General features: G+C 43.1%; 1 protein-coding gene across 1 annotated transcript in view; it reads right to left on the minus strand.

The window, feature by feature from the left end:
• LOC142658718 (uncharacterized) overlaps window positions 1-15,169 on the minus strand; it is a 58,743-nt gene that overhangs the window by 31,725 nt on the left and 11,849 nt on the right. Inside the window, exons 2-3 of the mRNA XM_075834326.1 lie at window positions 12,199-12,244; window positions 11,284-11,356 (exon numbers count right to left, since the gene is read on the minus strand). Coding sequence (XP_075690441.1) covers window positions 11,284-11,356; window positions 12,199-12,244 — 119 coding nt within the window. The remainder of the gene's footprint in view (window positions 1-11,283; window positions 11,357-12,198; window positions 12,245-15,169) is intronic.

Below are 15,169 nucleotides of genomic sequence, written 5' to 3' on the forward strand. Positions count from 1 at the left end.
CTGAGAGGGCCAAAGCTCCTGTGAATACAATTTGTAAGGCAGCCACTTGGTCTTCTCCATCTACCTTCTTCCACCACTATAGGATGGACTTATTATTACGTTTTAGACAGTGTAAACTTAGACCAGGCAGTCAGAAGATGCACCAAATTTATGGTACATGCTGAAATTTGGTGCATCTAGACACTTTTCCTTATACCACATTTGATTTGGCTTAATTTGCAACAGAATTTTGTGCCAGATTTTGCTAAACCCCGTACCCTTTTTCTAAACTTTTTTCTTTAGTGTCTAGAGAGGTGCAAGCAACTGGTTCTAAAATTAAATGCGCAAAATTGTGCCACATATTTCAGACTTTCCTAGGCACAAATGCAGACCTTTATCTTAGTAGAAAAGTTTTGAAAGCAATGGTTCTCCACTCTTGTTTTCTCTCCTGTATGGGTGAAGGGAAAAACAATTACACTTACTGGTAATTTGATTTTCCAGAACCCATGACAGTACCCTTTACTCACTCTATACCTTTTCTCTACAGTGAGAGTCTTTGGAACAGGGTGCTGCAAACAAAAACAAAAAAAAAACACCAACAAACAAACCTATTGAATAATACTCCAGTAACCTCTATTACTATGTAAACTATTGAGGCAGTGTGGGATGTTCTGCCTTTTATGCCTGTAGGTCTATTGTCCTTAGGGGGGGGCCCTCTCCCTCTCTCGTCATGGGTTTCGGGAAATCAAATTACCGATCAGTGTAATTATCAGAATTTTCAAAATCAGCTAATACTATATCATAGTCAGATTCACTTAAAAGGGAATTAATCACCTCCTAAACAAAAAACCCTAAACTACAATAATCAGTTAATATCCTAAGACGCCGATTCCAAATCTGTAAGTTTTATCTTTCTACTTACTTGTATTCCCCCACTGTAAGCATGCAAATGGATTGTGTGCTACATGCGGATACATAGAGAGGACACAAAGGGTCAAAGATTACAGTAACGGCACCTATTTCTGTTTTTAAAAACCATCTATGGAGGACAAAGGAAAAGTTCTGCATGGGGAACTCGTGAGTCCATGATGTAACGGGATGTCAGAGTAATAAATCTAATACCTGTTAGATTTCTATATTGTATTAATACAAAATGACTGCATTATATGGTTTGAGATATGTATAAGATATGTTTTTAATCTTCTCTGAAATTAATGTATTGCCTATCATCTAAGATCGGGTAAAGAGGACATCTGGCATTCCAAACTGATGAGTACCAGGATTCATATATATTAGCAAAAAAATCATTACCTTATATGGAAGTATTGTTGGGTGTATACCTATATGTACTTGGCATCATCTGATTGGTTAATATGTGCTAAGTGAAAGCATGAACCTATAAATAAAGGCTTCGTCCACAGCCATTTTAGATTTCTGTACATCAAACCATTGTATGTGCAATCTCTCCCAATCAGTCATTTTTGTAAATATGAATGAATCCTGGACAAATTCTGTTATGGAGAAAAGGAACTCAAGAGTGATGGAGTTTAATCTCACAGGGATATCAATTCTGGATAGTTATAGAGATGGTTTTAATGTGTTTAGATAGTGGGGGAACAAAGTTGCTATGTTGATCGAGCAATGCTAACAAGCAGCCCGATTGTAGGTCTGATTGTTAGTGTATAAGTAATTCAGACCTTCAGGGGTATTGCTCAAGGCTGGTGTATGTATGTGTTGTAGGGTTTATGCTGGTAAACAGAATCTCGTTGTGTTAGATAAAGGAAGCCTGTAGGAGTCAAAGCTGGGAAAGCCCTGTTCAAGATGCAGTTTCTTTGTAGACAGGTAAACTATTGGGGCAAGATCATGGATGTTGTGTGACTGTCAGGAGGGCAGGTGGGGAGGATGCATGCATTCATATCCCTGTACCAAGATTGCGACTATGCAGTTGTTTAGGGCTTGCTGCCACTGGGGAAATGGAACCGGAGGAGTATGTGCGTATTCTACGAATACACATTTTGGGTAGTGAAGATATAGTGAGATGTATAAATTCAGGGGCAAACGCAGGCTTTTTAAATGCATACTTTTTAAAACTAAGCTATTTTCAAACACGCTCCTACCCTCTGGTTTTTACACTACAAATATTGGTCTGCAAGCATCCACCAGCCAAGCCCTTGATATTATCAGCTCTAATATAAAAAAAAAATAAAAAAAATCATAGATTTTGCACCACGCTCAGTGACACCTGTAGGGTGCGCCACACCACGACAACCACACTCAGCTGTCCCCGTTCCCACACCGTCCTCTCTTCTGACCAGGCCTGATCCAGCGGAACGACGCAGGCGTCGCAACAACATCATTGTGTCGCCTACATCACAAGAAAAGCGACGAATGACGGGGGAAGGCTATTGATTGTTCCCTTGTCCCACCAGCACTATCAATTGTATTGGTGTCCTAAGGACAGGGATACAATGGAGTCCAATTGTATGAGAGAGCATCCCGGACAAGCGGAAAATGTCTAGGCCACCCCCCCCCCCTCCCCGAGCCAGGGAGATCGTAAGGCCTGGAGAAATGAGAATAATTATCTGAAAGGGGATATGCAATCAGCCCCTTAATTCACAAACAACCTCAATAACAACGAATAGGGATTAACGTTCACCAGAACTATTAACTACAGGGAAATTACATTTTTAGATCTTACAATGACCAATTCATCGGCCAAACCCATTTTAACCCCTTGAAGACGCAGTCAATTACCGTTTTTCACCTGCCTTCCACAAGCCATAACTTGAATTTTCTGTCAACATCGCTGTATGAAAGCTTATATTTTTTTTGAGAAAAGTTGTCGTTTTTAATTACACTTTAATGTACCATATAATGTACCGGGAAACTGGAGAAAAAAAATTGTGGGGTGAAACGGGCAAAAAAGCTGCGATTCTGCCATTGTTTTTTGGTTTTATTTTTTTATAAATTGAGCGAAGTGGGGGCTTGTTTATAATGAGGCCAAGTGTAGTTTTTAATTTGACCACGAGTTTTTTTTTATTCCACTTTTTGGCGTGCTAAGGCGACCAAAAAACAGCAATTCGTCATTTAAATGTTTTTTTAAGTGTTCACCGAGTAAAACAACATTATATTAGAATAGTTTGGACTTTTATGGATGCAGCAACACCAGTTTTATTAATTTTTTGACATTACTTTAGAGGGAAAATGGGAAAGGGGGAGAGAATTTATGAACTTTTTTTGTACAAAAGTTACTTTTTTTTTTTTTTTAGTCCCCATTAGGGTACTTTAACCAGCAATCGTTGGATCGCTTCCACAATATACTGCAATACTTATATTTCACAGTATATTATATTTTTACCAGCTCCTATTAAAAGGGGTTGTCTACCAATTCTGTGGATAGCTCACAGTATGAAAACCGTCCCAAAACTAATCAGTATATGATCGGTGGGGGTTGCAACGGCCGGACCCCACACTGATCAGACGTTACAGCTGCCTCTGGAAGCAATGCAGTAGTCCGTGCCAAAAGCAGTAGGCTCCAGTCACAGTAGAACAGCCGTGCTGCAGTATTGCAGCTCGGCTCCTATTCAAGTGAATAGGAGTAGAGCTGCAGTAACTCAGTACGGCCGCTATACAGTGATTGGAGCCTTCTGCTTCCGGCACCGACCACGGAATAGCTTCCGGCACCCGGAGGCTGCCAGGATGGCTAATCAGTGCTGGGTCGGTGTGTCTGACCCCCACTGATCATAACAGCCTATTGGTACATTCAGATTCAATCTTGCAACAAGAGAATAATAATAACTACATCTACCATAAACTATATTATATAAGCAAGTATTACTTGGTGCATTTACCTATTGCAATATATATAGCCTACAGAAAAAAGGGTCAATTAACACATAGGAGTATAAAAAGATGCAAAAGTTACTTTATTGAATAAATACATGTACACAGCTTAAAAAAATTAGTCATACAGAGCACGAAGAATAAAAAAAATAAAAAAAAGTGTCTATGCAAGGAGCATATACAGAAAATAGTATAACGGGGGTATGGCAACCAACAGGCGATATCATAAGATATAGGTATATCTACATTGTGGGGCCAGGAAAAACCTATGTACAGTGAAGGAAATAAGTATTTGATCCCTTGCTGATTTTGTAAGTTTGCCCACTGTCAAAGATATGAACAGTCTAGAATTTTTAGGCTAGGTTAATTTTACCAATGAGAGATTATATAAAAAAAAAAAAAAAAAAAAAAAAAAGGAAAATCACAGTCAAAATTATATATATTTATTTGCATTGTGCACAGAGAAATAAGTATTTGATCCCTTTGGCAAACAGGACTTAATACTTGGTGGCAAAACCCTTGTTGGCAAGCACAGCAGTCAGACATTTTTTGTAGTTGATGATGAGGTTTGCACACATGTTAGATGGAATTTTGGCCCACTCCTCTTTGCAAATCATTAAGTTTTCGAGGCTGTCACTTGGCAACTCAGATATTCAGCTCCCTCCATAAGTTTTCGATGGGATTAAGGTCTGGAGACTGGCTAGGCCACTCCATGACCTTAATGTGCTTCTTTTTGAGTCACTCCTTTGTTGCCTTGGCTGTATGTTTCGGGTCATTGTCGTGCTGGAAGCCACAAGCCATTTTTAATGTCCTGGTGGAGGGAAGGAGGTTGTCACTCAGGATTTGACGGTACATGGCTCCATCCATTCTCCCATTGATGCGGTGAAGTAGTCCTGTGCCCTTAGCAGAGAAACACCCCCAAAACATAATGTTTCCACCTCCATGCTTGACAGTGGGGACGGTGTTCTTTGGGTCATAGGCAGCATTTCTCTTCCTCCAAACACGGCGAGTTGAGTTAATGCTAAAGAGCTCAATTTTAGTCTCATCTGACCACAGCACCTTCTCCCAATCACTCTCAGAATCATCCAGATGTTCATTTGCAAACTTCAGACGGGCCTGTACATGTGCCTTCTTGAGCAGGGGGACCTTGCGGGCACTGCAGGATTTTAATCCATTACGGCGTAATGTGTTACCAATGGTTTTCTTGGTGACTGTGGTCCCAGCTACCTTGAGATCATTAACAAGTTCCCCCCGTGTAGTTTTCGGCTGAGCTCTCACCTTCCTCAGGATCAAGGATACCCCACGAGGTGAGATTTTGCATGGAGCCCCAGATCGATGTCGATTGACAGTCATTTTGTATGTCTTCTATTTTCTTACTATTGCACCAACAGTTGTCTCCTTCTCAGCCAGCGTCTTACTTATGGTTTTGTAGCCCATTCCAGCCTTGTGCAGGTCTATGATCTTGTCCCTGACATCCTTAGAAAGCTCTTTGGTCTTGCCCATGTTGTAGAGGTTAGAGTTAGACTGATTAATTGAGTCTGTGGACAGGAGTCTTTTATACAGGTGACCATTTAAGACAGCTGTCTTTAATGCAGGCACCAAGTTGATTTGGAGCGTGTAACTGGTCTGGAGGAGGCTGAACTCTTAATGGTTGGTAGGGGATCAAATACTTATTTCTCTGTGCACAATGCAAATAAATATATATCATTTTGACTATGTGACTTTCTGTTTTTTTTTTTTTATATAATCTCTCTCACTGGTAAAATTAACCTAGCCTAAAAATTCTAGACTGTTCATGACTTTGACAGTGGGCAAACTTACAAAATCAGCAAGGGATCAAATACTTATTTCCTTCACTGTATATGGTGAACCAAAACGAATGGAAGGTTACACGTTACATAAGGTACAAAATGTGGATAGAACCCTAACCCATACTGTTGCTCCTGCATCAGAGACACGCCAGACCCCACTGATCATTTACTGATAACCTATCCTGTGGATAGGTTATCAGTAAAGAAAACAACCCAGAACCTGGACAACTCCTTTAAGACCAGCCTCCGGCAGGACTTAATATAGCAGACCTGGGGGACTTCATTCTGCCCCCAGGCTGCCATGACAACTATCGGCACCAACAATCGCGTCGTTGGGGGGAATAGACCATCAGAGGGGGCCACCCCCTCTTTCTAACGGCTTAGATGCTGCGGCGACTATTGACCGCGACGTCTAAGGGGCCGTTCACATATATCCGTTGTCCCTTTCAGTTTCCTGAAAGCCGGAGGGAAACGGATGCTAGAATGGATCCCATAGCTTTCTATGGGATCTGTTCTGGCACATAAGTTGTTGTGCCGTACGTTGCTGGACCTGTGCAGGAGCTGGATCCCAAAAAGTTACCTGCAGCGTTTTTTGGGTCCGGCTCCCAGAGATGTCCGGTACTATGTCCTATCTTAATTCATTGTAGCCGGATGAATGCTGGAAGGTGGATGAGGCAGCACTCAGCAAGCGAAGCCCCGGCCAGAGCATTGCCGACGCGGAGCAGAATACCCTGCCAGAAGAGCGTCGGCAATACTCTGGCCGGAGATCCCGCTTCTAGAGGTAACCGCTGACGTCACTGTCCATATATGGACTGGGGCATTAGGTGCTCCTCCTTGAGGGAATGCTCTGGCTGGGGATTCCACTGCTAGAGATGGCTAGAGTGGCACTATCTACAGGGGAAGGGTGTAGTGCTATATACAGAGGGCACCGCATAGATTACTGTGCCATTATCTACAGAGGGCACCGTGCCATTATCTACAGAGGGCTGTAGAAAGTAAGCGCTGCTGACATCAGTGGTAACCAGAAGATATGTATAAGAGTTGTAATTTATTATTTGTTAATAGGCTACGCGTTTAAACACAGAACCTATGTCTTCATCAGGCCAATACAAAAAGGAGAAATAAAACAGAGCTTATACACACACTGAGGCAAGTGAGAAAATGTCAAATTCAAAAGAAGAAAAACCAACAAAAAACGGCAAGGAGAAACAAATTACATCATACAGATAACACATGGGGGGTGACATAAGGGTAGGAATGGGCAAATATACACATGACATTATAAAATGACACGTTGCAATACACAATATACGATGAGGGATGAAAAACAAGGTATCTATAAGCCATGTTAGAACATTCCATAGTTACATTTATGCAGACCAGTGAATAGTTAAGGGACTTAGAAAGATCAGATGTTAAAAAGCAAAAGCCACATAGGTCAAGGAGCAGGAAATATCTCCTGAGATCTCCTGTTCCTTGACCTATGTGGCTTTTGCTTTTTAGAATCTGATATTTCGAAGTTCCTCAACTATTTATCTCCTGTGGAGAGAGACACAGAGGTGCACTGTGCCATTATCTACACATGAAATTCGTCTGTTTTTAAGAATTTGTCAAAAACAAAAACACGGAACGGATACTAAACGTATGTCAAAAACGGAACAAGACGGACGTTTTTAATGACTAACCCCCTGGACCCTGTTGTATGAATAGAAACAGCAATCCCAGCGTGGTGTGGGCTGGGTTGGAGATGCGGGTGGGTTTGGGTAGATGTAAAAGAATTAAAAACTAGCTTCTCCCTGAAGTTAGGGCTAGTGTTTGGAATCTTTGCAGGCTCACAAGGCTGCTTCGAAGATCTGATTTGAAGTCAGTGGACAGCAGCTGCCTTCTGGGCTCTCCCTCTAGGTGCCGGCCTTGGCGCTGCACTGAATAGAACACACGTGACATTACGGTTTGTGTGTCAGACTTCGGTGTAGCGGAGAAGGAGAGCCCTGACATGGTACACAAGTATCTCATCTATCATGTATCCAATCTATCACTAACAACGCACCACTGATAAAATTGGCACATTTTCAGACCCTAGAATACCTTTTTGGTGGACCACTGTGGTAAAAACGGATGACAACCAATGATATCTGATGGTTCCGTAGTAAAAATTGTGAAAAAGCCTGATGGCAACTGATAAATTTTTCCATCAGTTGTAGTCACTTGACAAAAAAACGGATACTGATGCAACGGATGTGAACGCACCCTAAGTGCTTAAATGGGCAGGATCATCTCTGATTCCGTCCATTGCAGTGAGGTGTCGGCTGTAACATAAAGCCAACTCCCGCGGAGTATGGAGCGAGCTCAGCCCGTGAGAACGCTCCATACATCCCCTTGACGACATACATGTACGTGACATGTCGCCGAGGGGTTAAAAAAGGGTAAGGCATCAATAGTTATTTGGATTTCTCAAGTGGCTACTATAAGAAATGGATTCCTAACATCCCCGTTAGCCAGTATAAACGGGTACGTAAAAACTACACACTAGAGTACGACTTCCACAAACAAGCAAATATCTTTAAGAAACGTTTCAGGGAAAAGGCTTACCCTAAACATCTATACCCATGCCTTCAAAAGAACCTCTGATCTAACCAATTGCTCAATAAAATTCAACTTCATCACGACTTTTCAAAACGATTAGATTTCACGATCATATTGGAATGTTCTAACACAAGCCCCTCTTGAAAACATTACTTCCACGCAAACCAAAACTAGCCTATCAGAGCCGCATCAAACACTAACAAAAATAAGACCCTAACTCGGTCACCGGTAAGTTGCAACAAATGCAGTACCTCACACTGCCTATGCTGCTCCAGCATCTAAAAGAAAACACACCACCCTCCGAGGAAATGATACGAAGGAAGATCTTACACTAAAATACAGACTGATTTGCATGTCTAAGTATGTTATTTTTTTTTAAAGATCCAAAAACAGAAAAATGCCCCAAGGTGTGAGAAAAAAAACAAAAGCAAAAAACAAACAATAAACAGATGCAAATCCTATACACAAAAAGACCTAGAAATAGATAAATCTTACCCTGCCACACGAGTATCGCTGGAACTAACTGCTTCATCAGAAGGGTATATTAGCGAATATATATCCAGGGTGAAAATAACAGTCCTGAAGACATGTATCCTGATATGGAGGTAATATTTGGAATAGCTCCTATCGCTGAGGGTAGAAGGGAGGCATCTTACAATGCAGACCTCATCAGGAGCATTCAAGCAGGATCTCATAGGCATAAAGATGAAGACCGGACAGTCTAGGTGCGAGTAGGCCGCTGAGGACAGGGAGGCTGCGATAAGTTGTCTCAATAGTGGTTCCCTAGTAAGAGAATCATGTCCTTCTGCAAAGTTCTTCACAATGTAGGAGGAGCGGGAGTTAATCTGAAAGTAGTTAAATATCGCTGGGGTTCCCATTTCAACTTCAGAGCTCTCCATTGTTTCAACGTAGAGGGTGCTAGATCAGCAAATAGCTTGATAGGAACTGCTCGAGACTCTGGAATTCCCTGACATCGCTGCCCATATATGGACAGTGTGTCAGGGTCTTCCCCAGAGCGGAGTCCCGGGCAGAGAGCTAGTACAGGCTCTGCTCCGGGACTCAGTGGAATTCCCCGACATCGCTGTCCATGTTTGGACACACGATGTCTAGGGCTTCCCCGGAGCCGGAGTCCCAGGCAGAGCGCTAGTATCGGCTCTGCTCCGGGACTGTGTGGAATTCCCTGACATCGCTGCCCATATATGGACAGTGTGTCAGGGTCTTCCCCAGAGCGGAGTCTCGGGCAGAGCGCTAGTATCTGCTCTGCTCCGAGACTCTGGAATTCCCTGACATCGCTGCCCATATATGGACAGTGTGTCAGGGTCTTCCCCAGAGCGGAGTCCCGGGCAGAGCGCTTGTATCTGCTCTGCTCCGAGACTCTGGAATTCCCTGACATCGCTGCCCATATATGGACAGTGAGTCAGGGTCTTCCCTAGAGCGGAGTCCCGTGCAGAGCACTAGTACAGGCTCTGCTCCGGGACGCTGCGGAATTCCCTGACATCGCTGCCCATATATGGACAGTGTGTCAGGGTCTTCCCCAGAGCGGAGTCCCAGGCAGAGCGCTATTATCGGCTCTCCTCCGGGACTCTGGGGAAGCCTCTGACATCGCTGTCCATACATCGACAATGATGTCAGGGGCTTCCCCAGAGCAGGAGTCCCAGTGATGTCACGAGCACAGCTGGAGTCTCAGGAAGAGCCTACTAGCGCTCTCCCGGGACTCCAGCTCTAGGGTTGCCCTTGACATCTCTGTCCATATATGGACAGTGATGTCAGGAGCAGAGCGCCCCTGACGTCACTGCGGCAGCATCCGCGGAGGGCACTGCCCAATCTTGACATGTGTGTCTGCCACACACTGCCAACTGAGCCGCCGGACTGCATTTAGCAACACAAACTGGAAAACTGGATTGTTGAAATAAGCAAGTGGAGAAATATCTCAAATTTTAAACCTAGCGGTATTATTATAGTAATATAGTGTTATAGTAGTTCAAATAACTAATTAACAATAATTTTGTATTGTATCAAATTGAAAAGTAATGTGGCCCGTCAACTTCCCATTTTTTCTATATGCGGCCCACTTACCCGGCCGAGTTTGAGACCCCTGGTCTAAGGCATGCCCCAAAATGGGCAAATTATCACGCCTGGAATGATTTTCTAAGGCTCTGTTCAAACCTGCATTGTAGGCGGTCAGGAACCTCTGTCGCAGATTCCATCAAAAATACCAGAAAAAAATATGCGCACCACGCTGCGCTATTTTCTCCAGTAAAATTGCCACTATGATGGAAACTCAACAGGCCTCAGAGTGGTATTCCCAATTTGGACATTTATGGCATATCAAAAGGATACAAATAGCGAAAATACAAACGCAAATGTGAACATAACAGATTCACTATATGAATGTTGCGGGCATGCTCGGTGACATGTGAAGAAGTCAGTGTGTAGTGTGAATGTGTAATCTGCCTCCAGTTTTCTGAAAAGTGTGTCACTGGTCATTATAATCCTGACTGTGATGATAAGGTGACCTCTGCTTTTGCTGTGTATTCTGGGACTGGGTGAGCAAAGTGACAGGAAGTGTCACCCTAACGTGAGGGCTCAGTGGCTAGTGTGAAAAATGCAATATTTCAAGATTATTATTTATTTATTTTTTATAGGTGACAGGGAGAAAAACAAAAACAAATTTATTTAAATAATCGGTTATTTTCTGATTATACATTCCCTTTAAAGGGAGTCTGTCAGGACTTGTGTACCAACCCCCACACCTCTACCACCACTATTTTGGCTAAAAGTATCACTCTGGAAATAAAGTTTTAATCCTTATGTGCCGAAAGCAAAGTGTTCGGCTTCCCGCTGCATCTTATCCTCTCTGCGCTTGTGTGACGGCTCCTGGATTGCACGGCGTAGGAGGGGGGAGTACAATCACTCAAGAGTAGAGGGCAGGGGTAACAGCAGGAAGCTGAACACTTCGTATTCGACACATGAGAATTAAAACTTAAATTTCCAAAGTGAAGCTTTCAGCCAGAACACCAACATAGATATGCTTTAAAGAGATCCACTAACAGATCATCGGAATTACCTGCAGTGAATCATCCTTGTGCTCCAGGCTCCCGCTAGAAATATCGTGCATTGTATTACATAACTTTGTATGCCTACAAATTTAAAAAGAAATATAAATAAATTAAAAAAAAGGGTCTCAGTAGTCACATGAGCATACAGGATTTTCCACCTAGGGTGGGTATCAGAGCAAAAAGAGGACCTTGTGGAAAATAGCGGGGAGCTTTCATTGAAATCGGTTGTCAAGGATGAGAAAAAGGCAAGTTTACATATCAGAAAAAGCGCCAATCTTGTGTGGGTCGTATCGGATATTGCAGCACATTCTTGTTGAAGTGAATGGTGCGGAGCTGCAATACTAGTCACAGCCCATGGAAAAAAGTGGTGCTATTTCTGGAAGAAAAGTGAACCTTCTTTCTCATTCCAGAAAAATCATCAAGTGCTAAAAACGTGCTACTATACGCACTCCCATAGAATGGCCACAGAACTTTTATTTTATATATACATACATGTTAACGGGAATCATTAAAAAAAAAATACCTTATGGTGACCTAACTTCGGTTCATTAGCACTTTACCCCTGATAATAAAAAAAATCTTACTCCGTGACACTGATCTTAAAGTGCAAATGTATTATGGACTTCTACAATGGTCCTTACAGAAAAAAGTTTAACTGGTGGATCTTTTCTTGTATTTTAGGAACTTTTATACATATCCGTTCTCTTTTACCGGTATTGCTTTGTCTGAGGTAATCGGAGAGTAGGAGCAGGGAAATCATAATTCCTGTGCCTGCTCTCCTAGGTGCTGTCAGCCGACGACAGGCATTCATTTTGGCACCTGTATTCTCTGAATAGCAAGAAGAGAATTTGCTGTACGATGCTGAAGACCAGCAGCGTAAGCATACAATAAAATAAAGCACTAAAAGTTTGGGAGAAAATTACCCAGGCGTAGATCCAGTCTCCTCTTCATGGTTGTGAGTCAGCGAATCTGAGAACAGAAACAGAATAATTTATCATACAGTTCAAAAATCACTACAGGTAAAAAGGACGGAGTGGAGAAAACACATGAAGGAGAAACATTATGAAGTTCAACAACTATCTATTGTAACAGAATACACACAAGGCTGTGTTCACATCAGCGATTGGTTTCCATCAGAGCTTTCAGTCGGAGGAACCCATCAATGGAATGGCAGCCGGAAACCATAGCTTCCGTTTGCATTAGCATTGATTTCAATGGTAACGCGTCCGTTGCTAATGTTTTCCGCTTGTCTCCGTTACGTAAGGTTTCCGTTTTTTTCAGAAACAATAGCGCAGACAACTACGCTATTGATTCCATAAAAAAAAAAACTGAAACCTTACGGAACGGAAACAAACAGAAACCGCTAGCAATGGACAAATTACCATTAAAATCAATGGTAATGCAAACAGAAACTATTGTTTCCGTTTGCCCTTCCGCTGATGGGTTCCTCCAACGGAAAGCTGAAATGGAACCCTTCAATGGAAACCGAACGCTGATGTGAACAGGCCCTGAGACAAAAATGTATATCACTCCAAAATAGCAATAATGGGTCTTGAGCCCAAATCAGTCTTGATATAATAAAAAATGTCAACCTTTTTTTGTTGTGGCATTCGCTCCCGCCTTTATGCTATTCTACAGAGGGGGGGGGGGGGACCAACAACTGAAATAGAGCTCTGCATCTTACAATAACTTTTAGAGATGGTTTACAAAGTGACGTCAGTGAGTAATTTAGCAAAATGCAACAAAAGCACCATGTAATAAAAATTTGTCAGCAGCTTTTTTTGTGTGGAGATGAGCATGTAAAAACCCAAAAATGGTCACAGCTGGCCACACAAGAGAGCTTTCATGACTCCCCAAAATTATGCATGCTGGGACTAGCCGCTGGGAAATGGTGAGAAGTCTCTACTAGACACCACTGTCTCGGATCTCTCAGTGGCATTATGGATGGTACAGATTTGTTGCCACCATTCACATTAAGTTTATAAATGCAGCGATGGTCATCCGTCAACATTATAGAGGTCACAAACCTTGACTCACAGAACGGCACATCAGTTTCAGCCAGGGCTAAGTAAGCATACACAGTCAAATACTTTGCGGTCCCTCCAGATACTGGAATTTTTCTATTAGGGTATGTGCACACACACTAATTACGTCCGTATTATACGGACGTATTTCGGCCGCAAGTACCGGACCGAACACAGTGCAGGGAGCCGGGCTCCTAGCATCATACTTATGTACGATGCTAGGAGTCCCTGCCTCGCTGCAGGACAACTGTCACGTACTGAAAACATGATTACAGTATGGGACAGTTGTCCGGCAGCGAGGCAGGGACTCCTAGCGTCGTACATAAGTATGATGCTAGGAGCCCGGCTCCCTGCACTGAGTTCGGTCCGGAACTTGCGGCCGAAATACGTCCGTATGTAACGGACGTAATTAGTGTGTGTGCACATACCCTTAAGTTGTGGGAATTACTCCCTGCACACACGCTTAAGTCAATAGTCCATGGTTTCCGTTTGACTTTCCGTTGCGGGGTTCCACAACGGAAACCTCAGACGGAACCCCTCAACGGAAAGCGAACGCTGATGTGAACCGGTCCAAACACGAACAGCGCATGACGGAATCGGTCATCTCCCTTGTGGTATTTATCGTTTCACCGGGAAAAAATATTGCAGCATGCTGTACCGTTTTTTCCAATATTTTGGACTTTATCTGCCACTGAGGCTCCTAAAGGAATCTCTGGCGCAGATGTGAACAGAGCCTTCGTCAAAACTATAGTAATCTGCAACAGACAGGTTTATATTTGGTGTGCAGCAAACTCCAGGGAAAGATGAAGCACACTTTAATACTATGTTCACACAGAGTTTTTTTGATGCGGAAACCGGGCCGAAAAACTCGTAAAAAACGGCCCTAAAATGCCTCCCATTGATTTCAATGGGAGGCGGAGGCGTCTTTTTCCCGCAAGCGGTAAAACCGTCTCGCGTGAGAAAGAAGGGACATGCCCTAGCTTCAGGCATTTACACCTCTGACCTCCCATTGACATCAATGGGAGTCAGAGAAAGTGTATTTCGCTGCGTTTCATGGCCGCGGCCCTCAATGGCCGTAGGCGAAAATCGCCGTGCAGGGAGAGGAAAATCTGCCTCAAACTTCCAAACTGAATTTTGAGGCAAAAATTCCGCCTGCAAAAGACTTTGTGTGAACATAGCCTAAGGGTATGTGAACACACAAAATCAAAAACGTCTGAAAATACGGAGCGGTTTTCAAGGGAAAACCGCTCCTGATTTTCAGACTTTAAGCCACTTGCGATTTTTGCGTCATTTGTAACGGCCATTTTTGGAGCTGTTTTTCTATTGTCCATGAAAAACAGCTCCAAAAACGGCTCAAGAAGTGCCATGCACTTTTTTTCTCGCAGCCTTTTTTAGGCTGCCATTTTTTTTAAAACAGGCCGCGTAAATAAACAGCACGCCGTTTTCCCATCGAAAATAAGCCGTGTGAACATACCTTAACTCTCCACAGTAATCAGGAGGAAACAAGTTATTCTAATATAAAAGCGAGAGGCTGAGCTGACGATTTATTGTTAGAAAGGCTAGAAATTAAAGCTACTGGGATAGTTAGGCCATATTCCCACAACAGGGTATCCCAGCAAGGTGACGGTCGTTCAAAAAACGGCCATCACACGGCCGCAGTAGGAACAATAGACCCCAAATGGGGCTATTCACAAAACCGATTTTTTGGACGACCCGGGAAACCCGGCCGTCCAAAAAATGCGACATGCCCTATTTTCGGCCGTTCTTCCTGCCGCCTGGCTCCCATAGAAGTCTATGGGGCCGGGTAATACACGGCCATCACTGGAATGTGTCCCGAGTGACGGCCGTGTCTTCCGTCGCTCACTCTCTC

Source organism: Rhinoderma darwinii, chromosome 8 (assembly GCF_050947455.1).
Source record: "Rhinoderma darwinii isolate aRhiDar2 chromosome 8, aRhiDar2.hap1, whole genome shotgun sequence".
Classification (NCBI taxonomy): Eukaryota; Metazoa; Chordata; class Amphibia; order Anura; family Rhinodermatidae; genus Rhinoderma; species Rhinoderma darwinii.